Source organism: Rattus norvegicus, chromosome 2, assembly GCF_021556685.1.
Source record: "Rattus norvegicus strain SHRSP/BbbUtx chromosome 2, alternate assembly SHRSP_T2T, whole genome shotgun sequence".
Classification (NCBI taxonomy): domain Eukaryota; kingdom Metazoa; phylum Chordata; class Mammalia; order Rodentia; family Muridae; genus Rattus; species Rattus norvegicus.
In genome coordinates, this window is record NC_141535.1 from 184,825,036 (window position 1) to 184,851,654 (window position 26,619).

The 26,619-nt window shown below is 44.7% G+C and overlaps 1 protein-coding gene across 4 annotated transcripts in view; it reads right to left on the reverse strand.

Annotated features, from left to right (window-relative positions):
- Positions 1-1,328: 1,328 nt before the first annotated feature.
- Gabpb2 (GA binding protein transcription factor subunit beta 2) overlaps positions 1,329-26,619 on the reverse strand; it is a 40,134-nt gene continuing 14,843 nt past the window's right edge. For 2 of the 4 annotated variants that reach the window (NM_001433085.1, NM_001433084.1), the window contains 6 exon segments: positions 1,329-8,612; positions 8,748-8,878; positions 10,212-10,397; positions 20,070-20,223; positions 23,719-23,913; positions 25,059-25,226. In NM_001433085.1, coding sequence (NP_001420014.1) covers positions 8,313-8,612; positions 8,748-8,878; positions 10,212-10,397; positions 20,070-20,223; positions 23,719-23,913; positions 25,059-25,226 — 1,134 coding nt within the window. In that variant the 3' untranslated portion in view covers positions 1,329-8,312. 4 annotated transcript variants of the gene reach the window in all.

The window sequence follows — 26,619 nt, forward strand, 5'->3', positions numbered from 1 at the left end:
AGCCCAGGTCTCACATATGCTATGCAAGTGTATATCCTCAGCTCCCCTCCCTGCTTTTTGAGACCAAGTCATATACAGCCCATATGACCAAGGATGACCTTGAGTTTATCCTGCTTCCACCTTGAATGCTGGGCTTATAGGCATGTGCCACCATGCCTCATTTAATGACATCATGAGGCTCAAGCCCAGGGCCTTGTGCACAGTAGAAAAATACTCTTACCAACTGAGCTACATGGTCAGCCCCATTAGGAGTTAAACATTTTTGAAAAGATTCATTAATTTGATATGCATGTGAGAGCAGGTGCCTACAAGCTAGAGGACTCTCCTGCTGCTGGCGTTACAGGCAGTTGTGAACTGCCTAACATGGGTTCTGGGAGCCAAACTTGAGCCTCTGTGGAGCAGCATGTGGTCGTAAGTACTGAGTGATCTCTCCAGCCTGAGCTTTTTCATTACAAGTATTTATGTTGTATGATTGTGCTTGTGTTTGCATGTGAGTACGAGCATATGTGTACCAGAGCTCAAGTGTGGTTTCATGTTTGCCGGACTAGGAGGCCCTCGGGCTTTCTGGATTGTCCTGGCTCCACTCCTCACAGGAGTACTGAGATTATAACTCTGAGCTGCCTCTATGGGGGTATTGTTAAAAATTCCTTCTAAGGTCTCAATGGCAAACTGAGGCAGGAATTCACTCTGGAACCAAGGAGTTTACTGGTGTGCCTTACAGATCCTAAGTGAGGGGTTACTTAAAAGGGGTGGCACCTGAAAAGCCTTTATCCACAGACCTTTGTTAAGGCTGCTTACCTACAATAGGTGGTAAGGAGCCAGAGACATCAGGTGAGACCCTCATGCCTCCCCCCAGCTCGCTGGATGGATCTCTCTCTCTCTCTCTCTCTCTCTCTCTCTCTCTCTCTCTCTGTGCAGGGAGTTCACACTGTCAATACACCCAGCTGGAATGATCTCTGGGCAGCAAAAGGGCAAGTTGATTGCCTCAAGATGGTGGCAATACTGTTTAGTCCTCTTCATACTACGCTAGCCCTTCAGTGTGGCGCTCCCCACACATGAAAGAAACTGAGTGAATGGGCACGGCAGTGCATGCCTTTAGTCCCTGAGTTTAAGGCAAACGTGGTCTACAGAGTGAGCTCCAGAACAGCCAGGGCTGCACAGAGAAACCCTGTCTCCAAATAGAAGAAAGAAGAAACCAAGGCAGCAAGAGCTAGGGCACTGGGGCTTTGAGACATGTACCATGCAGCCAGTTGGACTGGCTCAGTGTAACAGACAGTAGAAACATTTTTCACCAAGGTGTAAAGAATTTAACAACACTGACATTTTATTAAGAAATGTCTTTATTTTAAACGATAGTACAAAATTGTATATATAATATAGATCTATATAGGTATACATACAGAGATGCTCATCCACACACATATACACGGAAGCTTGTGCATCAGAATCAAACTGTTTATCCTAAATAAAAAAGAAACTTTTGTTTTCCTGAAAGTTTACTATACATAAAGCTGCCGGACAACTTGAAAACCAAGGCAACACTGAGAAGAACCCCGGGGCACCCTCCTCTCCATGGCCTTGGCAGAGCACACACTGGGCCAGGCCAGCGAGCACAGTTGCTACTGTAACAGTTGACATAGCGAGACGCCAGAAACTACGTGGGAACAGAGGGGTAACCTAGTTAGTTCTCAGAAACAAATCACCTCAGAACAAAGTATGTGGTTGGGAAGGAGGAGAGAAAGGAAAGGTGAGTCCCACAGATTAGAGATGACCGACTAATTAGGTTCCAGTGCCTGGCAAAGCCTTCCAAAGACAAGAGCCGTGGGACAGCAGAAACAGTAGTAGGGTGGGGGGTAGAGAGGATCACAATTTCCTGCTATTAACACACCTAATTACTTGTATAGAGTTTAGGAATTATCTTCCTCCCCCTAACCCTAGAGAGGTTAAAATGTTTAAAAGGGCAGCACCAGAGGCTCAAAGCTATTTAATTCTAATTCACATCCTTCTTGCTTTTGGTCTCCTGGTAAGTAAAGTAACAGAAAATGGAGTACAAAGTCTGAAAAGTGTAGAGGCACCATGGTAAATGGAGCTAGAGCCGGTCTGGCATGGTGGCTCAGTCTGTAATCTTAGTACATGGGAGATTAAGGCACAAGGATTGCTGGGAGTCCTGGGCTAGTGTGAGACCCCAATTCAAGGAAAGAAAACAAAACACAAAACAGAGGTAAGAGCATAAAGTGCGTGCTGGGAGTCTTGGCGTAAATTCATCTGCTCGAGTAGAGAACAGCAAGCTAGTCTCCAATAAACTGGGACAAAAAAGTGACTCCTGCTCACTCTTCAACTTCTGACAAGAGTTCACCACCTGCCTCGGCTGTTACAGCATTAGAAGTGGCGGATGTTAGGCAATGACCGCTTCACCATTCTCAGAGTGAGTTATCTCTCAACATGAGATCCTGAGCTGGGAATGCAGAACCCAGGGTGTCTGTCCGTTTGCAGCCCCTCATCTGGGTTTTCCTGCCTGGAAGCTAGAGGGCTTTTCATTTCTCATTGAGACAGGTCTCACTGTATAGCCCTAGCTGGCCTGGAACTCAGAGAGCCATGATATTAAAGGTGTACCCATGCCTGGCTCTGAGGGGTTTTTGAAGTGTCAAGGCAGCTTCAACAGGCATAAAAGGCAACCAGCCATGGAGGGGAAGCTCACTTTGATCCCTGTCACTGTGCACTGCATGGTGTCTTTGTATTTGCTTGCTTTCCCCTGAGCATGGACCATCTCCCTGGGCCTCAACTCCCACAGTGATCCTTACTCAGTGCTCCCCCTCCCCTAACCCTCCCAGCATTCCATGTACCTCCCTTTGGATTAAGGGAATTCAAAGAAACCCTTTCTATGTAACTTAGTAAGCTTCCAGGTTATCCCAGATAATTTAGAGCTTAACCTCAAAGAGAAAACTGGAAGATCCATTATGTACTTACATACAAATACACTGAGATGCACCCAGCAAAGGGATAGGGTGCCTTTAATCCCAGCACTCAGGAGGGGACGGCAGAAGCAGGGGGTTCTCTATACATTTGAGCCAGCCTGGTCTACACAGCAAGTTCTAGGCAGCCAGAGCTACATAGTAAGACTGGAAACAAAACAAAATAAAGTAAATATACATCTGACAGAAAAATATCTTTTAAGGCACAGAGTTCAGAGCAAAAACTCCATAAAGCTGTTTTCTCCTATGTCAGCCATGAGGGCTCTGCTCTGGCACTGCCCAGAGGCAGGAACATGGAGGAAAGGCACATTATATATCTGTCATGAATTTCCTGAAGCCAGGAAAAACAGAAGTTGTAACATTTTTTTCTCTACTGGGGTGAAAGACTTACAACCAAGATGCAAATGTAGGGTCTACAATTAACTGCATTAATCTACAGCCCTGAATTAACACTGGTGTCCCTGTAGCAGCTTTACTGGAGTCCTAAGCCTGGTGTTGTCCCTGCTCGAGCCCCAGCTCTGAACACCTCACCTGCTACTCGATTCTCACTAATCCAGCTCCACTAATCCGCTGAGATGTCTTAACTCAGAAGATCTAAGGTCAACCAAACCAGATGAGGATGCCTACAGTCCTAGCACTCAAGAGGCTGAGACAGGAGGACTGCCCTGAGTCTGAGGCCAGCTTGGGATACAGAGTGGCGCCCCGGTTATGTGAAGTCATGAAATAGTAATTAATGTATTTGATATTTAATTTCTACTTGTGTGTTTGTATGTGCTGTATATATATATGTGAGTGTGGAGTATGTGCACGTGTGTGTGTGTGTGTGTGTGTGTGTGTGTGTGTGTGTGTGTGTCCAGGCTCATGTATCTATGGGCAGAGGGTAGAAGGGAATGATGTTGGGTATCCTCCTCCATTACTCTCTGCCTATCCACTTGAGACAGTCTTTCTCTGAACCTGAGACTCACCTTTTGGGCAAGGCTGGCAGCTAGCCAGGCCTAGTGACCCTCCTGCCTCATCTTTCTAGAGGACTGGGGGTTACAGGTGTGCCAGAAACCATGCCTGGTTTGTTAGCGTGGGTACTCGGATCTGAATTTGGGTCTTCAAATTTGCATATAGCAAGTGTTCTTATCCACCAAGCCATTTCTGCAGCCCCATCTTTTGTTTCTGAGACACTGTCTTCATGTAGCCCAGGATGGCCTCTAACCCTGGATCCTCTTGCTTTGACCTTCTTCCCAGTGTGCTGGGATTTCACACATGTTGCCCTATGTTTGACTATTCAATACTTCTAACTAACTGGAATCACTCTCTTCCATACCCTCTCCCACTCAGAGCAGTGTAATCAAAAAGCAAAGCCTACTTCCTTTTTGAGATGATAGATGTCTATTAAAAAGTAAATAAAAGGGGTTGGGGATTTAGCTCAGCGGTAGAACGCTTGCCTAGCGAGCGCAAGGCCCTGGGTTCGGTCCCCAGCTCCGGAAAAAAAAAAAAAAAAAAAAAGTAAATAAAAGAGAACCTTTTTTCCTGTCAACCTCTTTAAGACATTGTCCATCTCTTCTTTTCTATCTCAGAGACCTCATGTTCAAAAGTGACTTGGAACAACGGAACCAGCCCTCCCTAAAGATAGAAAGAAGCTCTGCTCAGAAGGGAGGACTCAATGGACAGACTCCCATCCCCACAGGCACTACTCAAGAGAACGAGGTGGTCAGGCGTAGCTCTCCTCTGCAGAGTTAATATCTATTCCTTTAAAGAAGGAAGGGAATTAAAGTCAACATATGCTCTAGGAATGTAAACAAAAGCCATCTATGAAGAAACTTACTCTCTCTAGTTACCAAGGCTCTGAAATGCCACCCACGACAGCTTATTGCTAGTACCCCATTCCCAGGGTGTCTCAGAAGAGCCCTGCAAACAGAAGGATCCACAGCAGATGAAGCCACCGTCTTAACCACACACAGCTCCTCCCTGTGCTTACACAATGCTCTCAACACACTAGAATAATCTCTGATGCTCAGATCTGTGGAGCAGACCTAGCCACAGTGCCAGCAGTGAAGGTTAATTTTAAAATGATTATTTTTACCTATAAACTCCTAATAGTCAATTCTGCTAAATGTGATTTGGAGAATTATGTTTCAGTCTATTTTGAGCCAGAAATGATTCTATACCTCTGGAACACTACAACAAATTATTATACTAGTCAAGGTAAACAGAACCAAGTTAACTGCCAACCCTTTTCCAGGTTAAAAATGCATGTTTTCTTCATGATCACTAATTAGGAAACCATATTCTCAACAGTCAATCAAATGTGTACTTGGCACATGTCCCTCTGGTTTCTTCTAATTTGCAATAAAGGAAGCAAGTCTACATTACCTATCCCAAAGCCCTCTCTGCGCTCATATTCCTCTCCCACTTTGGGGAGACAGGGTATACACAGGCCTCAAACTTGATAAATCACAAGGATGACCCTCAACTTCTGACCTCTTGCCTCCTCTCCCAGTTCTGGGACTATAGACATGTACTATCACACCCTGTTTAAAAAAAAATGTTCAAACGGGGCTGGGGATTTAGCTCAGTGGTAGAGCGCTTGCCTAGGAAGCACAAGGCCCTGGGTTCGGTCCCCAGCTCCGAAAAAAAAAAAGAACCAAAAAAAAAAAATGTTCAAACATTGTTTTTTTGCATTCCTGGGGATTGAACTAGGACTAGGACCTCATAGAATGATATACAAGGGCTCTCCTCCTGGACTCTAGTCTCTGTGGTCTATGCTACCCTAGAGTAGAGCTCACTGTATTGCCTAGAAGTCTCAGCTTGAGACACCAGTGACCCTTTGAGTTGGGATTATAGGCATGAGGCTCAATGTTCAGCTGTCTTGTTTTTGTGGTTTTGAGAAAGGCTCACACACCGTAGTTCAAGCTGGCCTTGAACTCAATCTTCCTCCTGTAGTTCCTGACTGCTAACAAGCGTAAGTAGTGTCCAGCTATACAAACACATACATCCACTTCATGCTAGAGAGACCCGTCCCAACCCTTTCTCAAATACCCAGCACTGAAAATCTTTGCAAAAGTGTCTGAGCAGAGGGAATATACAGAGCAAAGGGAGAAGGGAGGTCAGCAAAGGGCCTGGGTGTGTGGCTGGCTCCTGGCTGTGGCAGTGACACCCACTCCCTTTGTCACCTGAGCACTCTAGGGCACAGACTCTACTGGCCACACTGAGAGAAGCAGCAATGCACTCACACAAAATCAAACAGGGACAAACCTCCCCAGCCCGGTCAGTCCCTATGTCTGCCACACTCCTTTTTGACAGGATGCTAAGTGCTACAGAAAGCACCAGTGTCCCATGTGATATAGAAAATTTGGCCAAATTGTATACACTTTAAAGAGTTTTGAGCTTGATTTTATATAAATAGATGTTTGGAAGCAAGATATTGTTACAATGACAAACAAAAATTAATTTAAATTTTTTAAAAAACTGATCCTCCTGCTTGTGGTTTTATAAAGTCCAGCCAATATCCAGTTTCCATCTCTAGAGCAGAGACTTGGAGCCCAGAAGTCTCTGTCTGGCCACCTCCTGTGCTCTGGAAACACAGCCTGGAAGGCATGGCTTCGCACACACTGCCATGTCAACACAGCTTCTCTCCTGTTTTTAGGTTTGGTGTCAATGGTTTCCTTTGCTCTCCTGGCCTTGTCTCCTTGTAATCGTACGGTGCCAAAGGACGCACCCAGGGCTTCTTGCAGGCTAAGCAGCATGTTCTACCTCTGAGTTACTTCCTCAGGGCTTGTTTTTGTTTTTTCTCTGTTCCTTGTTAGGGTCTGGGTAACCCTGCTGGCTTGGAACTGACCACGTGGACCAAGCTAGTTAGAATCCCAAGGACCTGCATGCCTCTGCTCCCCAAGTGCAGGGACGAGAGCCCATCGCCACCACAGCTGGTCATTTCTGGGTTTCTGTTGTTACTTTTTGAGAAAGATCTTACTGAAGCCAAAGCTACCTCTAACAAGTTATAGCGATTTTCTGTCTCACCCTCCCAAGTGCAGGGATTACAAGATCCACCATTATGCCTAGCTTAATTTTGTTTTTTCTTTTTATACTGGTATCTAAGCTACAGATACACAATTTATCGGGCAATCATAAATCAAACCTTCTTTGTTAAGAAGTGTCTCTGTATGTAGCCCTGGCTATACCAGAACTCTCTCGTAGACTAGGCTGGCCTCAAACTCATAGATCCTCCTGCCTCTGCCTCCCAAGCGGAGGAATGAGAGGTGCACACCACTACACTTGTTTTTCCCTTGCATTAAGGTCCCACATAGTAGCCCAGGCTGGCCTGTAACTCACTACGGAGCTCAGGCTGACTTCAAATTCATGGCAATCTTCCTATTTCTGGTTCCCAACGTGTGAACGACTGCATTTAACTTATTTTTTGTTATTAATTTTTAAAATTTTTATTTATATGTATATATAAATGTATATGTGTGGTTATCCACACATGTCAAAAAAGAACATGATCCCTGGGAGCTGGAGTTCCATGTACTTGTGAGCAGCTTGATCCGGGGGCTAGGGATGGAGCTAAGGTTCTCTGGAAGAGCAAGCAAAGCTCCAAACCCACCACTTCTCCACTCCGGCCTGTTCTGCTTTTTAGGACACAGGTCTCACTATGTATGTAGCCTTGGCTGGCCTGGAACTTGGTATGTAGACCACATGGCCTTGAACTCACAGAGATCCGCCCGTGTCTATTTCCCCAGTGCTGGAACTAAAGGCACTCACCACAACATCTGGCCCTTTTACTGAAGGACTCCCTTCAGCTCAGGCTGATGTCAAAAAGTTTTCTGTCGCAGCTTCCTGAGTGCTGACATCGAAGGTGTGTACTGCCATGCCTGGCTTATAGATTTCATTTTAGTAAATTAATTAGGAAGAACTTGTGTGCCTGCTCCTTTAGAAATGTATGATAGCCTTTACTCTTCCTCAAGAGGAGGTTTCCTACAACCTTGTCAGCTTCATAAATCTAAGGCAAATCTTCAGGTCACTTGAAATTTTTAAAGGCTCTTGGTGTATATGTATTACAAGTATTGAGTTAAAATCTTTTGATATAAAGCTAACTATTAAAAAAAAAAATCAACCCACAATGCCCATTACTCTGTTTAAAGCAACGATATGAGCGGAGAGATTTGGTCCTGGTCCTTTGGTCCCTCCGATACCCCTAAAATGGCTGAGTTTTCCAACTGCACATGCAGCCTTCCAAGGCTCAGGCCTTGAGCCTGGCTACTGTTACCTTCTTAAGGACATTCGAATTTGTATGCGACACTTGCCTCTGTACTTTCTTCTTAAAAAGAGTAAGACGAGCACAAGTTGTGGCTGTTAGGAGGAAACAGTTTCTATGGAAACACTAGTGTGAGGCTCCGTGGTCCTTCCTGACTTCATGGCGTGTGTTGCTCTTTCTACCTCTTCCCCTTCTGTCACCACTACAGCATCCACTTCAGCCACCTCCTCAACCACGGTGAAATCCACTCCGTTGGGCTGCTGCCGAGCCATAGCCTCCAGCCTGAGCCGGTACTGCTCTGCCTCCTGCTCCTTCTTGAGGAGCTGGTGTCTGTACTCCTGGGCTCTTCTGTTGGCCTCCTGGAGCTGTTGCTGCAGTAGCTCTCTTTCACTGCCTTCCTGTAAAGCAAATGGTGTCTGCACAGTAAGAATCCCCAAGAAAAGACAGAAGAGTCAAGAGGGCTTCGACCCTAATCACCAGGGCGCCCACATCCTTCCTTCCCCCTTGCTCACTGATCAGAACTCACTCATTACCTTCATTTCCTCAACACTGTTTGTCATCTCTGCCATCCTCGGTCTCTTCACCAAAGGCAACTTCTCCTCGTCCTCTTCTTCCTCTTCAATTATCGTTTCCTCTGCAACCTGACCAGCAGGCACAGTTAGAACTACAAGCCAAAGCACACCATGGGAGAAAGTGAGCACACAACATACTGAGGAGGCTTGTCTGACTGTAAGTAGAGAAAAGTGAGTCTAATATTGTATGTTGGGCTTGGCTTCTTGTAAGGCAGGCGAAGCAAGTCTTCTACCGCCAAGCCACACCCCACCCCCCTGACGTGATTTCTACGATCTCTCTTTAGTGTTCAGAATCTCTAGTCACCCACATGCCCCGATACATTGTGCTATCTCTTTAATGTCTGGAGTCGCCAGCTCTGGGCGCACACGGCCTTAGTCCCAGTGCTCAGGAGCAGATGCAGCCACATCTCGGCTAGCGCTCAGCCTGGTCTGCAGCAGGGCTACCAAGCAAGACCCTGTCTCACAAAGCAAAACCCAAAACAATGGAGCACGAGCTTAAGTCAAAAGGTGGCCAGAGAAATCAGAAAGGCAGCCCAAGCAGGAGGAAACTGAAGGTCACAGCATGAGCCCCAGTACTTGGCTTACACAGGGGATTCTATAGAAAACTCTCAATTGCATATATCTGACTACAAAAGGATTCGAAGATCCCAAAGGGAGCAGTTGCTGGGGTTAAAGTTAGAGTACACTGAGTTAATTTGCAAAGGGTTTGCACATGCGTGACCTCTAGACCTACATCATCTTCTCTGTACAAGTGCAGGGCACACTCAGTAGGTACCAGCCAGTAGTCACCTGCTAGAACCGTCACTACAGACCATGAAAGTGCCTACAGCAGGTCACAGAAGCCTGTTTCCTTACGGAATTTAGGCTGGGGTCAGAGACCAAGGTATGGGAGCTTCACTCCTTCTGAATCTTCTCTCCCTGACTTGTGGAGGATGCTCTCTTATGGGGCACACAAACACTCTACAACTGAGTGCATCCTAAGCCTGTCTTGTGAGATCTCTCTCTCTGCAGCCCTGGTTGGCCCTGAACTCACTATGTAGATTAGGTTAGCCTAGAACTTTTAGCCATACTCCTCCCTTTGCCTCCCTGGTGCTGAGTACCTGATTACCCCGTTCTACTGTGTCTTCTGATTTGTTTTTTAAGATGTCCTTTTGTGCAGCCCAAGGTGGCCCACATTCCCTGTGCTGATCCCACAGGCATGCACACGTGTGGATGCAAGCACTCACTTTCCCTCACAAACTCCATCTCCTAGGGAAACTAACGCAGACGGGGAGCCTGGCAATTGTTTCTTCTAAGAGCTTCTTTGTTCTGTCCTCTCTGGGCGTCCCCCGCCTCCTGCAATCTGTCTTAATGCCTCATTTTTAGGGGAATATGGCAGGCCTACAGTATCTGTAAACAAGCAGTTGTCTACTCGGTGTAACTCACCTGGCTGCCCATCTTGCATAGTTACAATAAACGGCTGGCCAATGCCTCCAGTAGGGATTGCGGTTTGGATGTTACCAAGAGGGACTCCATCAGTCACTATGGTGATGACCCTCTGGCCTCCACTCCCCACCACTTGCTGGATTGAGGAGTCAAGAGAATTTCCTTCTTCGATTTCTTCTAAATTAGCTAGAGATAACAAAAGTGAATTTAAAACGTCGCGTTTAGTAAAAAAAAAAAAAAAAAAAAAAAAAAGTAAGAATACATATTTCTCTTTGAAGAATACCTCATTCTCTTTGAAATATGATTCAAAGTATTTTTGAAAAAGAAAAAAACATTGGTTGAGTTTTAAGATAGAGCCTTACTCTCTGCCCAGGCTGCTCAACCTGCCTCAGTCTCCTAAATGCTAGGATTATAGGCCTGAGCAACAGTAACTGTTTGAAAAGCTTTTATAACTAAGTCAGGGGGAGAGAGCACAGGGAATTCACTAGAACAATATTCTCTAAAAATGTCCTAAGGTGTTAACAGTGCTCAATAAAGATAGGTTCTGGGGTTCAATGTGGCAGCATACCCTGTAATTACAACACCCAGAGGGTGAGGTAGGAGAAGCACCAAGAGTTCTAGCCTGTGCTATGTAGTGAGATTCTGTTCCAAGAAACAAACTCTCAAATAAAAGAGAGCGAGCGAGTGAGTGAGCAAGAGGGAGAGGGAGAGAGAGAGAAGAGAAGAGAGATCGGTCGGTCCTATGCATAAATACATTTTGAAATGTTGGTTCAAATGCACTTTAACTTGCCAGGTATCACTACGATCCTTTTATTTGGGAGGCAAAGGTAGGGGGATCTCAAATTCCAAGCTACATATGGAGTTTGAGGTCAGTCTAAGCTACATGAGACCTTGTCTCAAAGAAAACTAAGCCATACGTATACTTTTTAGGAACAGTGGAGACGGGGTCTTATGTAGTCCAGGCTAGCTTCAAAGTCACTACATAGCTAAGGATGATCCTCCTGCTTCTATCTCCCAAATGCAGAATTTCAGTGTGAGCCACCACACCTGATTTACATGGACTCTGTCAAGAAGTCCAGGACTTGTGAAAGCTAGGTACACACTCATGTGCGCTCACTGCTCCCTAGCCTGCGTCTGTTAACTTTGGTTCGGGGGCCAGTGTCATCAGCCTCAATTGGGGAATGAGCACTGGGATTCCCCTAGAGCATGATGGGCTGCATTTCCCCAAGACCTTAGAGTCCTTTTTTAGGCAATAACTTGAAAGTCTAAATAAATCTATAAAACTTGGAAAAAACCTAAATTAGTATTGATGATTTAAGAATATGGGACATTTAATAGTGAACTAGTAAAACATTACAGCAAAGAATCACTGGATTAGAGTCTGACAGACAGGCTGCATGGAAGGCGGCTCCCCCACCTGACACACAATCATAGGCAAGAGCCACACTCCAGAGTGTTCACTGTGTCACAGCTGACACTGGTTGGTCAATAACCCACACAGGCCACACACTGCTAGGGCAAGCAATGCCTGCCACTCCTGAACTCCTTTGTAACAGGAGCCACACAGCCTGAAAGTCACAGAGAACTTTGGGTAACTGGCTCCATCCATAGGAGACACAGCAAGGAAACTCAATGAAAATAAACTATTTGCACCTCACAGAAACCAGGAGTGAACCGGGTATGCTGGACGCTCCCTTAATTGTTGTCCTTGGGAGGTAAAGGCAGGCAAGGGAATCAGGGGTTGAGAGCTTATGAACCCCTCATTCTGAAACAACAAACAACCAAATGATCCCAGTTCAAAGAAACCACAGCGAATGTTGAATGTTATGGTGGAGATCAAAACCACTCCATGCCAGATGAGGACACTGGCAACCTGGAGAACCTAAGTGATCTAACCCCAACCAGGGAGCAAACCAAATAGTAAGAACAAGCTTACCACAGCATGTTTCTCTTAATATTCTGCCACACAACTAACTTGTACACATCCAAGTAAAAGACTTTAGCGGCAGGGTCTATGCACTCCTAGAACTCACTATGTCGATGAGGCTTAGAGATTTCCCTGCATCTTTCTCCTGAGAATTGGGTTCAAAGGTGTACATCAACACACACACACACACACACACACACACACACACACACACACACACACACACACACACACACACGTTTCATCCCAACACTAGATAGGAGAGAACTGCACATAGATGGGAGAGAGGAATGAGGAAAATCAGAAATCAAAAAAAATTTAATTGTTTTATCTTTGACCACAGCTACAGACAAACTGCAACCAGCCTCCCTAACGACCAACCCCACCTCACCTCTCTGGGCCTGGCATTTATATCTTCCTGAAAAGTTCCCAGAATTCCAAATGTCATGCAATTGCAGGAACTATCTGTAGCTGACAAACCACACTTCTGTTAGAGCGCAAGGCAATAAATCATGGTCAGCTGCCTTGGTCAGTCCTAAGCAGTCCACCGCCCCACACCTAGAATTGAAAGCACATTCTTATAGTATCTGCCCTCCTTTGTGTTTTTAAAGAAACCAAAACTCCAGAATTCTTAAAAATGTCACTACAACATTTAGAGTTAGTACTGATAAGGAAAATGGCTAGCAGGGCTGGAGAGATGGCTTGGCGATTAAGAGCACTGGCTGCCCTTAGAAAGGACCTGGGTTCAGTTCTCACTATCCACATGGTGGCTGCTCATAATCACTGTCACTCCAGTTCCAGAGGATCTGACATGGTCTCTGGCCTCCTTGGCACACACACAGGACCTGGCAGGCAAACACTCATGCCTATGAAACTTAAGAAAATTGACTGGGGTGAAGAGAAGTTCTCATCCCCAAATGCCAATGCAAGAGTGATGTCACTGTAGGGAGAGTCTTGGTCTCTTTAAGAGCCCAGTCATGTTATGTGCACATGTGTTTGTTTGTTTTGTCCCAGTCGTTGGGTGAGAGGCTGCTTCACAGGTGACGATGACTCGCCTCCTGCACTAGCAGTGGTGTAATAACTGTCGATGGTTTAACTCTGGGGACTGGAGAAATGAGCGAGCTCGAGGGGCCGAAGGCAGTGGCTGCTTCCAGTTGCTGTTGCTGTGGTTTGAGGAGAAAGGGGTGGAGATATCCTGATGATGAAGACTGGACTTGCCCCCAAGGATCCCCTATAATCAGCAGGAAACAGTCAAGAGATCTCTGTGTCCTTTCCCCTCTTGGAAGGGATTGGGATGGAAGAGGGTTGGGAGGGAGGTAGAGGTTTGAAACACAATAAAAAAGTAAAAAGAAAACAAGCCAAGATGTCACAACAGCTTGCTATCACTAATGAAAGAGCAGGGAACCAGACCCTCCTGGGTTTACAGGAGAGTACGTCCTCCAATTATCTGCCCCAGCTACAGGAATTCCTAAGGTTTTCCTTCCCTGGCTCTGTAACTTGACCCTTACGTTGTTGTTAAGTTTTTCCTTTGTGAGTGTGAGAGGCCATAGTGGCTGTGGAAATTGGTTCAGATTGGCTCTGCCACCTGCCCTGGAGTCCCTGGGCTGTGAGGCCTGGTGGGAGCCTGCCCTGCAGCCACATGGCTGGCCTGTGAAGTTACTGTCTTAGTCATCAGAAAGGGCCGCAACGCATCCGCCCGCCTGACCGGAGATGCCAGAACTATGTTCCCTGCCAAGCTAAGCACGTGTGGTATAACCATGAGAAGATGGCAGGATCCAGATTGTGGATTTTGATATTTTATTTTACTTTTTCTTCTTTTTTTCTTTTTCTTTCTCCTTCCTTCCTTCTTTTTTTTTTTTTTTTTTTAAGATGGGGTTTCTCCCAGTAGCCCAGGCTGTCCTGGAATACTCTCTGTCCTTAAACTCACAGAGATCTGATTGCCTCTGCCTCTCAATTCCTGGGATTAAAGTGTGTGCCACCATGCCTGGCACAGTTCTTTGATATTTCATATAATTTAAAACTGTTGGAGAATTAAAAACAAAAGAACCTGTAATTCATTCAGCAGACTGACCACCAAGCTTCAAGTCTGAGCGAGCTGGACAGCGGCTGATGCCTGAGTGAGGGCTGCATGTGTGGCGGGTCCTGAGGTGGTGGGCTGTGACCGCATCCACAGAAACGGAATGAGGTGCAGTGGAAAGGGGAACAAAGGGACTCAAACCCTGGACCTTCACCCTGTCCTTACTCTGTCCCTAATCCTAATGGATTTCATCATTGTGGTGTTAAAATTCTTGTAAGGCTGAGGCGGCTCAGCAGGGAAAGGTGCTGCTGCCCAGCCTGATGACCGAGTTTGCTCCCCAGAGCCTACATGGTGGAAGGACAAAGCTACCTTTTGCGATCTGTCTTCTGACTTCACATGTGCTTCTGCATGTTCCACTCCCTCCAGAAAATAAATGTTAAATTTTTTTTTAAAACCTCCTTTAAGGTTTACAAAAATTTTGACAACAGTAGATTAATTCATTGTGCTTGGCACAGCCTACTACAGTTCCCTTATTTATTTGTTCTCTTCCATTGCCTGGGCCAGACCCAGGCCCTAACAGAACGTGATGTCACCCACTCCCAGGCATCCGCGCAGCCCTCGTTGGCAGCAGGCTACAGAGCATGCCTCCTCACAAGCTGAGCGTGCTGAGGGGACTATGCTGCTCCTGGGCTGTGTGCCACCGCACTGTCCATCGGCAGATAATGGCAGAAAAGGACAGACTGAAGCGCACAGGCTTGACAGCCTCAAGTGTGAAGCTGGCTAAAGGCTTGGCAGTATCTACGGTTCCAGCACTCCAGAGCCGAGCCAGGCAAGCCGCTCACTACAAGCCTAAGGCCAGCTTAAACGGCACAGTGAAAATCTGTCTCAAGTGAACAGATCTCCCCAAAACTTTACGTTTTATTATTTATTACTGCTTTTTGACACAGGGTCTTCTGTAGCAGAGGCTGGACACAAACGTGGCATGTGGCCAGCCTGACCTTGCACTCTGGTTCTTCTGCTGCCATCAGCAGTTACAGTGTTGAACTGTAACTATGCACTTCCATAGCCTCAGGTTCCCAATTCCAAATGGCCAACAATGCTTTGCATTAATTCTTTGAAAACCACTACTTTAACCATAATGTGATGTGCTTTTAAAAACTGCCTGTAGTGTTTTACTCGTGTATCTGTATGCTATTCTCACAGCAAACATCTAAGTTAGTGAATTAGCGCTGACGATAAACAGGTCTAACTTTATGAAGTAACTCAACATTTCTGCAGAAGTATACTTTTTATGTAATGAATTTCATTTCCCCCTGGTCTTTCATTATAATCTCAGAGATTATGGCAAGCACCAACTTATTATCTTTTCCCTTAAATCCAGCCTCGTTTGCCCCGTCTTGTGACCAGGGACCTAGACCCCATAAAGAACTTCTTATCAGCTGGTAAGGAACTCATCAATGCAAAAGGTGCAGCTGCCAGGCTGGGGAATGCAGATTGGATGGTATTGTGCTGCCTCCCTAGAACACTTGAAGCCCTGGTTTCTATTCCCAGCAGGGAGGGACATACGCCTGTAAACCCAGCATTCAGGACATAGAGGCTGGAGGGTCAGAAGTTCAAGGTCATCTTTGGTTATACAAGTTGCAGGTGAGCCCAGGCGAAATGAGACTCCCTTAAAAAGAAAAAGGAACATATACATATATGCATATTTACTTACATGTATAACTATGTTTATGGGGGAAGAACAGTTTGTTGAATACATTGCAAGACAGCAGTGGGCTGGAGAGTAGCCAGAGTACAGGCTGCAGCCTGTTGGTAATTCTTTTGTAGGTAGAGTGTGCTCACGGGGAAGGCAGCGGTCAGCCTTGGTTGCTGTTACCCAGAAGTGGCCAATTGGTTCTCCTGAACTAGGAGCTGGAGTACCCTGATTAGGCTGGCCTCCTTTTATTTGTTTTTGTTTTCCCAAACAGGCTTTCTCTGTGTAGACCCGGCCATCCTGGAGCTCTCTCTGTATTCCAGGCTGGCCTCCAACTCAAGAGATCTGCCTGACTCTGCCTCCCAAGTGCTGGGATTAAAGGCGTGTGCCGATCTTTTTAGTGTGAGGCCATTCTGGTCTACATAGTAGGTTCCAGGACAGCCAGGGCTATGTAGAGATCCTGTCTAGGGAAAAGGAAGGTCAAAAAAATGAACTGAAAAAAAAGTTGGTGGTGCACACCTTTGCTCACAGAATTTGGAAGGCAGCGGCAGTGAAGGGCCCCTTAGTTCCAGAACAGTCAGGGTTATGCAGAGTGAAGCCCTGTTTCAACAACAAAGATAACTTATGAGATTACATATGAAGCTCACTGTTGGTTTCTGGTTGGGTATCACAGTGTCACCTCCTCTCCTGGCCTCCAGCTCATGGCTTTGCTGATTCAGTCCTATGCTCCAGCCCTCATTGGTATTAAGTTATTTTTGAAGTCCTGAAATCAACTGTGACACTGAAATAAGATTCTCAGGCCTGTTATGATGGCTACAACTACAATCCCACCACTTGGGAGGGAGAAGCAGGGAGATCAAGTGCTCAAGACTTTGACGCCAGCCCGGGCTGCATACAAAATAGTCTATAAATTAGTGTACTTTGGGGAACATAAAGGAACATCTCAAAAAACAACAACAAAACAAAACAAAAGCACAAGTCAACTACCTCATAAAACAAGCTGTTCTATCCCCATGTTAGGGATCAGTGAACAAGACTTAGACGACTTAGTGTTCTCCAGTCTGCCAGGTCTTTGCTGCTGTTGTTGTTTTATTTTATTTTTCTTGATGTTTTGGTTGTAAGCTACACTCTAAGGGCTGAGCTATCTCTCCAGTCCTGTGGGGGTTTTTTCTTTTTACAAGATTGTATTCATTTTTATTTATGTGTGTATGTGTGTGTACATGCCTGCCTACATGGGTTTATGTGCATCCTGTGTGCCTGCAGAGGTTAAAAGAGAGCATTAGATTGCCTGGAACTAGAGTTGCAGGGAGTTCAGAAAACAATGAAGGGCGCTGGGGCCAAAATCCAGACCCTCTGCAGGAGCAGGAAATGCTCTCAGGCACCGAGCCATCTCTTTAGCCCCCTTGTAGTCCTGACCTTAGAAGTCTGTTTATGTTTATGTATATGCCTTTATTTGCCATTCTGCCTCTCAAAAGTAATGTATTTAAGAACCTTCCTTTGATACACAACTTGCCTGGGAGTATAGTTAATCTCTTTTCTCCTTAGGTAGGCAAGTGCTCTAAGAGTGAGCTACATTCCCAGCTCAGTTATTTATTTTTATTCATTTGCTTTTACACATTTTCTATCTCTTTACTGGAGACAGGCTCTCATTATAGAGTTCAGGCTGGCCTGGAACTTCTGGTAGTCTTACTGCCGTAGTTTTCTGAATGCTGGGAGTACAGAAATATGTTACCACACACTTTACTATTTATTTAGTTTGTTTTTGTTTTTGTTTTGTTTGAAATAGGGCCTCACTAAGTAAGTTCTGGCTATCTTGGAATCTGCTATGTAAACCAGGCTGGCCTCACACTCACAGAGCTCTGATTACAGTGTGAGTCTCCACGCCGTCACACCCAACCTAGTCTTTAATCTTTCTAAGTCAGAAACAAAAAAAAAAAAAAAATAAGCCAAGAATTAGGAATTTATTTGAGGATGCACGTTCCTCTATCACAGAACATGTATTTATATAAGAAAACAATAAAAACAAGCTCATCTGCTCCTTTTTAGAGATAAAATATGCAGGTCTCAGGGTGTAGTCCTAGGACTGGGAAGGAGGCACAGCCACCCTAGGTGGGTAGGCAGGGGGACTACAAATTCAAGGCCATCCTAGGCTACAAGACTTTGTCTGAGTACTACTCTATCTACACCCTGACCCTCTGCAGGAGCAGGAAATGCTCTCAGGCACCGAGCCATCTCTTTAGCCCCCTTGTAGTCCTGACCTTAGAAGTCTGTTTATGTTTATGTATATGCCTTTATTTGCCATTCTGCCTCTCAAAAGTAATGTATTTAAGAACCTTCCTTTGATACACAACTTGCCTGGGAGTATAGTTAATCTCTTTTCTCCTTAGGTAGGCAAGTGCTCTAAGAGTGAGCTACATTCCCAGCTCAGTTATTTATTTTTATTCATTTGCTTTTACACATTTTCTATCTCTTTACTGGAGACAGGCTCTCATTATAGAGTTCAGGCTGGCCTGGAACTTCTGGTAGTCTTACTGCCGTAGTTTTCTGAATGCTGGGAGTACAGAAATATGTTACCACACACTTTACTATTTATTTAGTTTGTTTTTGTTTTTGTTTTGTTTGAAATAGGGCCTGAAAACACGCAGGTGTCAACTGACTGACATTAAGTACTTTCTCTGCTTTAAATAAAGTAAGTACACACATGCAACATTTATCCCAAACCTAGAAATCTCAGTGATGAGGGCTAAAGTTGGCCAGTTTAAACCACATCATGAGACAGAATCGAACAAAAACTACACACACACACACACACACACACACACACACACTCTCTCTCTCTCTCTCTCTCTCTCTCTCTCTCTCTCTCTCTCTCTCATATAACATATATGCTCGAGAACAAATGGAGTTTGGGTTTTTTGTTTTGAGACAGGGTTTCTCACTCTGTATTGTCTGCCTCTCCCTCCTAAGTGCTGGGATCAAAGGGATGAGACACCACCACCTGGCTTACAAACTAAGTTTACTCTAATTAAATAATCACATGTACCTCTTTTATATTAATATTTCAACAGCCACTAATTTTTATTTTTATTTTGTTACTGTTTTAAACTAAGAATATTTAATTATTTCCCTCAACAAACCACACTTAGATACTGTCGTATCTTCATTTTAGGGTCAGATACAGCTTTTTTTCCCCTTAAATTAACCTTGAACCTCTGAGGATGACCTCGAACTTTGGATTTTCCAGCTCCTACCTTCTTTGTGCTAGGTCACAGCTATGTGCTGCTGTTCTGTGGTAATGCAGGTGAAGCCGGGCTTGTGCATGCTGGACAAGGGCTTTACTAAGCAGATTATAGCTGAGCCCAAAGCATAGCCTTTGGTTGTTGCTTGTTTGGCCACTGTTTTATTTAGTAGACCAGGCTGGCCTGGAACTGAGAGATGCACCTCGTTCTGCTTCCCGGGTGCCGAGATTAAAGGTGCACAGCGAGTCACAAGATTTTTTAGACAGGCTGAAATTGTAAATGTCAGCCTTAGGCTCCTGAGCCTCCCTCACCCACCTTCTGGACTGCTGGAATTACAGGTATGTGGCACCAAGCCTGGCAAGGCATAACATTTTCTTTATTTAAAAAAATTTCTTTTGGGGTCACAACTTTTTGACAGATAAATCTGTAGAATATTCTGTCTTTAACAGTGCTCATTTTTACTCCCTTGATTATAATTCCCTACCATCCTCCCTTTTTAAGAAAGAAAAATGTCTTGGCTTTTAAAGTTTTTATAAATTTGTCTGTGGTGGTTCATAGCTGTAATCCCAACAATTAAGAGACTGAGGCAGGAAGAGTGCTATGAGTTCAAGGCCAGCATTAACTGTAGAATTAGCCTTCCTGCAATACAGTGAAACCCTCTCTTAGATAAACCAAAGAAAGAGCAAACAGAAAAAGAAGGGCTGTGGACATAGCTCAGGTGTGGGAAAGGCCCTAGGTTCAATGTCTACATTGAAAAACAAGAGTTTGAGGAATGCTTTACTTTTAATTTTTATGGTTTTAGAGATGTAGTCTATGGCCTTATACATGAAGCAAGTGTTCTATCTCAGAGCTTTAATCCCAGCATTTTAGGGGAATTTTTTTTATAAGAGTGGTTATCAGACAGAATACCCATTTATGCCTAGGAAACTCGGACTCTGCTCATCTTTAAGCTAAAATGGATGCCTCATTATCAGAACACTACCTGAGGTTGCTTTGGTGTTGTTGGCTGAAGAAACAAAGCTAGCGAGGTTAACGACCTCTCCAGAGGTGAAGATGAACGGAGCAGTCACAGCCACAGGGTTAGCCACCGGGTTGGCTCTCTCGGGGTTAGTGTTCACCTGATTCTGCATTGCTTCCTGCCAAACAAACCAGGTTATTTCCAAGTCAGTCACTTCACTTTAGCCATACAGTCACTGAACGCCACAGCCCCTCCCCTGCTCTCCCGCAGCTCCATCAAGCAGAACTAGTCTGGCATACTGTGTCCAGGGAGCTAAGGTTCTCACTAAGACTACAGCTTCTCTCAAACTGAAGCAGCTCATGCTAGCTTGCTTCTCCAAGCTTGTTTCTAAGTGAGAAAGCAAAAGTGTGTTATTCACAATGCCTTCGACATGCTTCACTTAACTGCTCTGCATTTTAACTTGAAAAAAAAAAAAGAATGGAAGGATCTGGTCTGCATAGTCTAAAAGTAATTTGTAGCTCTAATATCCTGTGATCAATTATCTTCAAGACAAGATGCTAGCAGGAGATCCCTGCAGAGCAAGATACTCTCTAGAGCTTTGTCCTACAACATGTTCCATTCTGCCACTGAAGAAATCCCTAAGAGAACATATAACAAGCAGATACATGAGTAGCAGATTTTGAAGTCTAGTTCCATATGCTACACTCCTGCTTCCAAGGATGTCTGCTCAATTTGGTGAAAAGATGCTTATCTCTTATTTTTAATTTCAGAAGTTTTCTACAAACATGATAGCTACCAAAAAGTCCAGTTATAAAAGGACTTTGAACAATAACTCAAACTTGAGGAGAATAACCAGTCTTTGTAAAACCAGCTGTCATGAAAAGCAAACAAACCCCAAAAATGCACAAGCAGCCATTTTCATATGTAATTATCCCCTTGACTAAGAGCTTCAATTGAAACAGATTATTCATCTTCCTGGTCCTGTTAAATTCTTCCTTCAGCCTGCTATTTCTAACCTCCAGCAGCTTCCTTGCGGAAGCTCTCACGGGTAGGCTAGGCTGGCCCAACGGAAGCAGTCACGTGCTGCTTAGTGCTGCGTCTCCTGCCAGTGCATCTCTAGTTACTATTTTAAGCAATCACACCAATCCTGAACTTAAGTCTCTAAATCCAGATGTGCTGCTTCAAACCTGTGTTCCCAGCACTCTAGAAACTGAGATAGGAGAATCACCTTGAATTTGAGGCATTTCAGAGCAAGTGCCACATGAAGCAGAACCACACAGCAGGATCATCTTTCAACTCCCGCTCAAAACAAAACACCAAAAAAACCCCACTTCAGTCTGGGGTAGTGGTACACAGCTTTAATCCCAGCACTCAGAAGGTAGAGGCATGTGAACCTCAGTAAATTTAAGGACAGCCAGATCTACAAAGCTACTTCTAGGAAAACTAGGGCTACACAGAGAGACCAGATTAAAAATATGCAAAACAAAACAAAGAAAGCTTCTACTATGTTCCCACTGCCTGCAGAAACCACCGTCTCACTAGCTGCTTGCTAGCTGCACGGCACTAGCCACATAAGCAGCTCACATGCAGACAGACCCAGCCTCCCTGCCAAGCATCTGCCGTCCCCAAAAGGGGACAACTACCTTTTTAAAAATAATTTTTTTAACATTTCCTGTTCTTTCACATATTTGTTTTTTCTGTGTACTTTTTCTAGCATGGAATTTTTTAAATTTATTTGTTTAAAGATTTATTTATTTATTTATTATACATAAGTACAGTGTAGCTGTCTTCAGACACACCAGAAGAGAGCATCAGATCTCATTACAGATGGTTGTGAGCCACCATGTGGTTGCTGGGAATTGAACTCAGGACCTCTGGAAGAGCAGTCACTGCTCTTAGCCGCTGAGCCATCTCTCCAGCCTGGAATTTTTTTCTTGATAATGAATATGATAACATCACTTTTCTTTGTGTGTGTGTGGAGGGTTATGCATGTCAGGGGCAGAGAATAAACGGCAAGAGTCAGTCTCTTTTCCTTCTACCATGTGGTCCAGAAAAGTCAGCCTAGGTCATTGCACTTGACAGGTCCTTTACCTGAGCCAGTACACTGACCTGATTATTTATTATTGTTACTATTGGACTGGATTATTAATATTTTAGACTGGATTTCTCTGTGTGGCTCTAGATGTTTGGGGACTCAGTATAGAGACTGAGGTGGTATAAAATTCAGAGGTCCACCTACCTCTGCCTCCTGAGTGCTGGGATTAAAGGTGTGCGCGCCCACACTTGGCTCTGCATGGCTTTAGCTGGTGTGCATGTGCACACAGAGGTGAGAAGGTAGAGGAAAGCCGTTAGTGTCAGCCCTCACTCTCTAGCACGTGGGTTCCAGGGAATGACCCCAGGCCGTCAGGCTTGGCAGCAAATGTCTTTACCCGCTAAGCCACCTCACTGGTCCCTAAATTTAATTTGTTTTTGTTTGTCTTTATTTCTTGAAACCGGGTTTCTCTGTGTAGCCCTGGCTGTCCTGGAATTTACTCTGTAGACCAGGCTGGCCACGACCTCAGAGCTCTCCCTCATCTACCTTCCTCGGGTTGGGATCAAGGCACGTGCTACCACCACCCACTGAGTTTGAACTCTGAATTCTTATACCGCCATCTCCAAATGGTGAGATTCTATGCATGTGCCACATTGCCTAGAGAGAGAGAGAGAGAGTGTGTGTGTGTGTGTGTGTGTGTGTGCATTTGTGTGCATGTGCAGCCAGAAGACAATCTGAGTCTGATGCTATCTCCATTGTTTTTCTGAAATAGGGTCTCTCACTGGTCTAGAGTTTATCAAGTAGACAAGGGTGGTTGATAGCAAGCTCCGGGGAGCCATCTGTCTCTGCTTCCCACATGTTTCCACAGCTAGTTTAAAATATGTTTGTTGAGTGTGTAGTGTGCTAGTGTTCCATGGCACACATGTGCATGAACGCTAAGGCATGTTCCTCTGATTTGTAACATCCCTCTACATCGGAACATCTGCTCCAGAAAGGAGCAGGCTGAGCAGCCTTTGGTGCAAACAGGAGGTAAGCATAAGCCCACACCTCAGAGAAGAGCACCTGCCTGGAGATCCTTGAGGGCACTAACAGCAAAGGGAGCAAAGAGTCGTGGGGGAGGGGCCCTGAGCAGGAGGAAGAAGGACTCCTGAGCTGGACTGCAGAGCTGCCTGAAAGCTTGGCAGCTCTCAGAACCAGAGAAGGTCTGTGGGCTTCTGCTCTGCAGTGCCAGCACTGAGAACTCCCACAATGTTGTTTTCTAATCACTGAATGATTAAGGACTTTATAGAATCCTACTTAAACCAACCAAGCCTAAGTGCAGGCCGACTGGAGAGGCTAGCTTTAGCTTGGCTTCCTAGTGAGACCGTCTCAAAGCAAGGGCAGTGCATATGTGTGAGTCCAGCATATGTGAGGCAGGAAGATCACGAGTCTTCTCTCGCTACACTCAGAATTTGACATCACCCTAGGCTACTTGAGATTCTGTCCTAACTGAAAAAAAAATTAATGAGAGAGGTACCACTACACAGTCACATGATCAAGACATGCTAGAATTTAATAAAATGGGGGAAAATTCTGTTTTACTTCAACTCCCTCAAAATAATCTATAAATTAGTGTACTTTGGGGAACATAAAGGAACATACCTGAAGCATGACCAAAATCTCAGTATTGTTTTTCTCCAGTGCTATGTCAAAGGCAGACTTGTCAAATTTGCTGAAAGCATGGACATCAGCCCCATATTTGATGAGTAACTCGACAACATCTCGGTGGCGGTGCTCCGTGGCCCAGTGCAGAGCTGTCATCTGTAGCATGTCTTTGGCGTTCACATCCGCGCCACTCTGTTGTAAGAAAGCAACTGTTCAATACGTGTAAGATCCCATTACCAAACAGAGATTTGCAGAGACATTTAAGGTCAGTTCTCACTCAAGGACTATCAGGGGAGAGGCATTTCTCAAGTCCTTCTGAATGCTGAGGCTTTATGCTTTCAATGAGTGGGTCTGCTAAGGACAGCACTGGGAAATGCTCACAGATGGTTGAGGAAGGGGAAGGAACAGATTTTGTTGCATTTATTAGCAGAAAGCTGAGTAGGACCTGAAAAAAATAGGCTTAAGTATAGAGAACACCTACAGAAAAGGGACAAAGAAAAATCAATAAAGTGGGGTTGGGGATTTAGCTCAGTGGTAGAGCGCTTGCCTAGGAAGCGCAAGGCCCTGGGTTCAGTCCCCAGCTCCGAAAAAAAGAACCAAAAAAAAAAAAAAAAAAATCAATAAAGTCTGTTTAGCCTTTTAAAAAAATTGGAAAACAGGGGTTGGGGATTTAGCTCAGCGGTAGAGCACTTGCCTAGCAAGCGCAAGGCCCTGGGTTCAGTCCCCAGCTCCAAAAAAAAATAAAAAAAAATAAAAAAAAAATTGGAAAACAAAATCATCTCCATGATGATTCCTGAAACATGGCTTCCATGAGTAACATAAATAATACGTAAATAGGGCTGGAGAGATGGCTCAGTGGTTAAGAGCACTGACTGCTCTTCCAGAGGTCCTGAGTTCAAATCCCACCAACCACATGGTGGCTCACAACCATCTGTAATGGGATTCAATGCCCTCTTCTGACATATGTGAAGATAGCCACAGTGTACTTATATATAATAAATAAATAAATTCTTTAAATAAATAAATAAGTAAACTTGCAACTCAGTGACCACCTACACTAAGTCTTTCCAGACCACTTTCCTACCATTATTTAAGAAAAAAAATGGGGGGCAGCAAAGAAACATCTGTCTTACAGCATAGTCCAACCACTATTCTTTTGTTTGCTTTGTCTTTCAAGACAGGATTTTTCTGTGTCGCCTTGGCTGTCCTGAAACTTGAGCCATAGACCAGGCTGACCTAGAACTCACACAGGTCCACCTGCTTCTGCCTCCCGGTGCTGGGATTTATTAAAGGTGTGTGCCACTACCGCCAGGCTCCCACCATTATTCTTGTTTTACCCTAACAAGTAGTTCCACAATGTGAGCATGTCCATCAGCTGCAGCCATATGCAAAGGGGTCCTGTCCACTTTGGTCCGGGCATCCCTGCTAACGCCAGCTCGAAGGAGCACTTCTGCTGTGGAATAGTGACCATACTGGGCTGCAAGGTGAAGTGGTGAGGTTCCAAGCTGTGGAAAGATAACACTCACTGAGTCCTACCATGTGAAGAACTGTATCATTTCTGGGCAGAGACATAGGAACAACAAAGGAATCATACAGTAGTCATTCTTTCTTTTCTTTTTTTCTTTTTCTTTTTTTTTTTTTTTCGGAGCTGGGGACCGAACCCAGGGCCTTGCGCTCCCTAGGCAAGCACTCTACCGCTGAGCTAAATCCCCAACCCCACAGTAGTCATTCTTGGAGAAAGAATCTTCCTGAGCAGATAGACTGAAAAAAGATAGACTCTAAGAATTAATACACTGGGGTTGCAGAGAGCCCCAGTGGGTAAGAGCACTGATTTTGAGCATCCATGCTGGTGATCCATAGCTGCTGTGACCCAACATCCAAACTTCTAAGAGCATCTGGGCTCACATGCACATACCCCATGCAGTCATACTCAGATACACATCATTAAACATAATAAAATAAATAAAATGAATGTTTATGGGAAGGTAAAGGGGCCATAGATTAAATAGCTGGGAAGCATAATGATTCTAAGTGAGATAGAGCTACTGAATAAAACTCACTAGAAGACAGGATTTTTAAAGCCTGGCTCACAAGATGGTTTTTTCATTTATTTCTTTCTTTATTTATTTATTTATCATTTTTTTCTTTCTTTCTTTATTTATTTATTTATCATTTTTTTCTTTTATTGGAAGTTTTTAATTTGCATTTTAAATGTTATCCCCTTTCCCAGTTTCCTCTCCAGAAACCCAATATCCAATCCCCCTTGCTTCTATGAGGTTGTTCCCCCTCCCCACCCACCCACCCCTCCCTGCTCTGGCATTTCCCTACATTGGGGTATCAAGCCTTCACAGGACCAAAGGCTTCTCCTCCCATTGGTACACAACAAGGTCATCCTCTGCTACATCTGCAGCTGGAACCATAGGTCCATTCCTATGTTTTCTTGGGACAGTGATTTAGTCCCTGGAAGCTCTAGTTGGTTGATATTGTTGTTCTTATGGGGTTGCAAACCCCTCCAGCTCCTTCAGTCCTTTCTCTAAATTCTCCTTTGGGAACCCTGTTCTCAGTTCAATCTTCCTTTCTTTTAAGTATCAAAAAGAATATTGAGGGATTTAGATCAGTGGTAGAGCGCTTGCCTAGGAAGCGCAAGGCCCTGGGTTCGGTCCCCAGCTCCAAAAAAAAGAACCAAAAAAAAAAAAGAATATTGAGGTGGGCGAGGTGGCCCTTGCTTAATTTTAAGTCCTAGCACTTGGGAAGCAGAAGCGGGCAGAACTATGTGAGACAGAGGCCCAGGACACCCAGGGCTTATTGAGAGATCCTGTCTCAAAACAAACAATAAAGGAACCAGTAGGACCCTGAAGTTATGAGGTATTCATATCACAACAGTAATCACTCCATCGT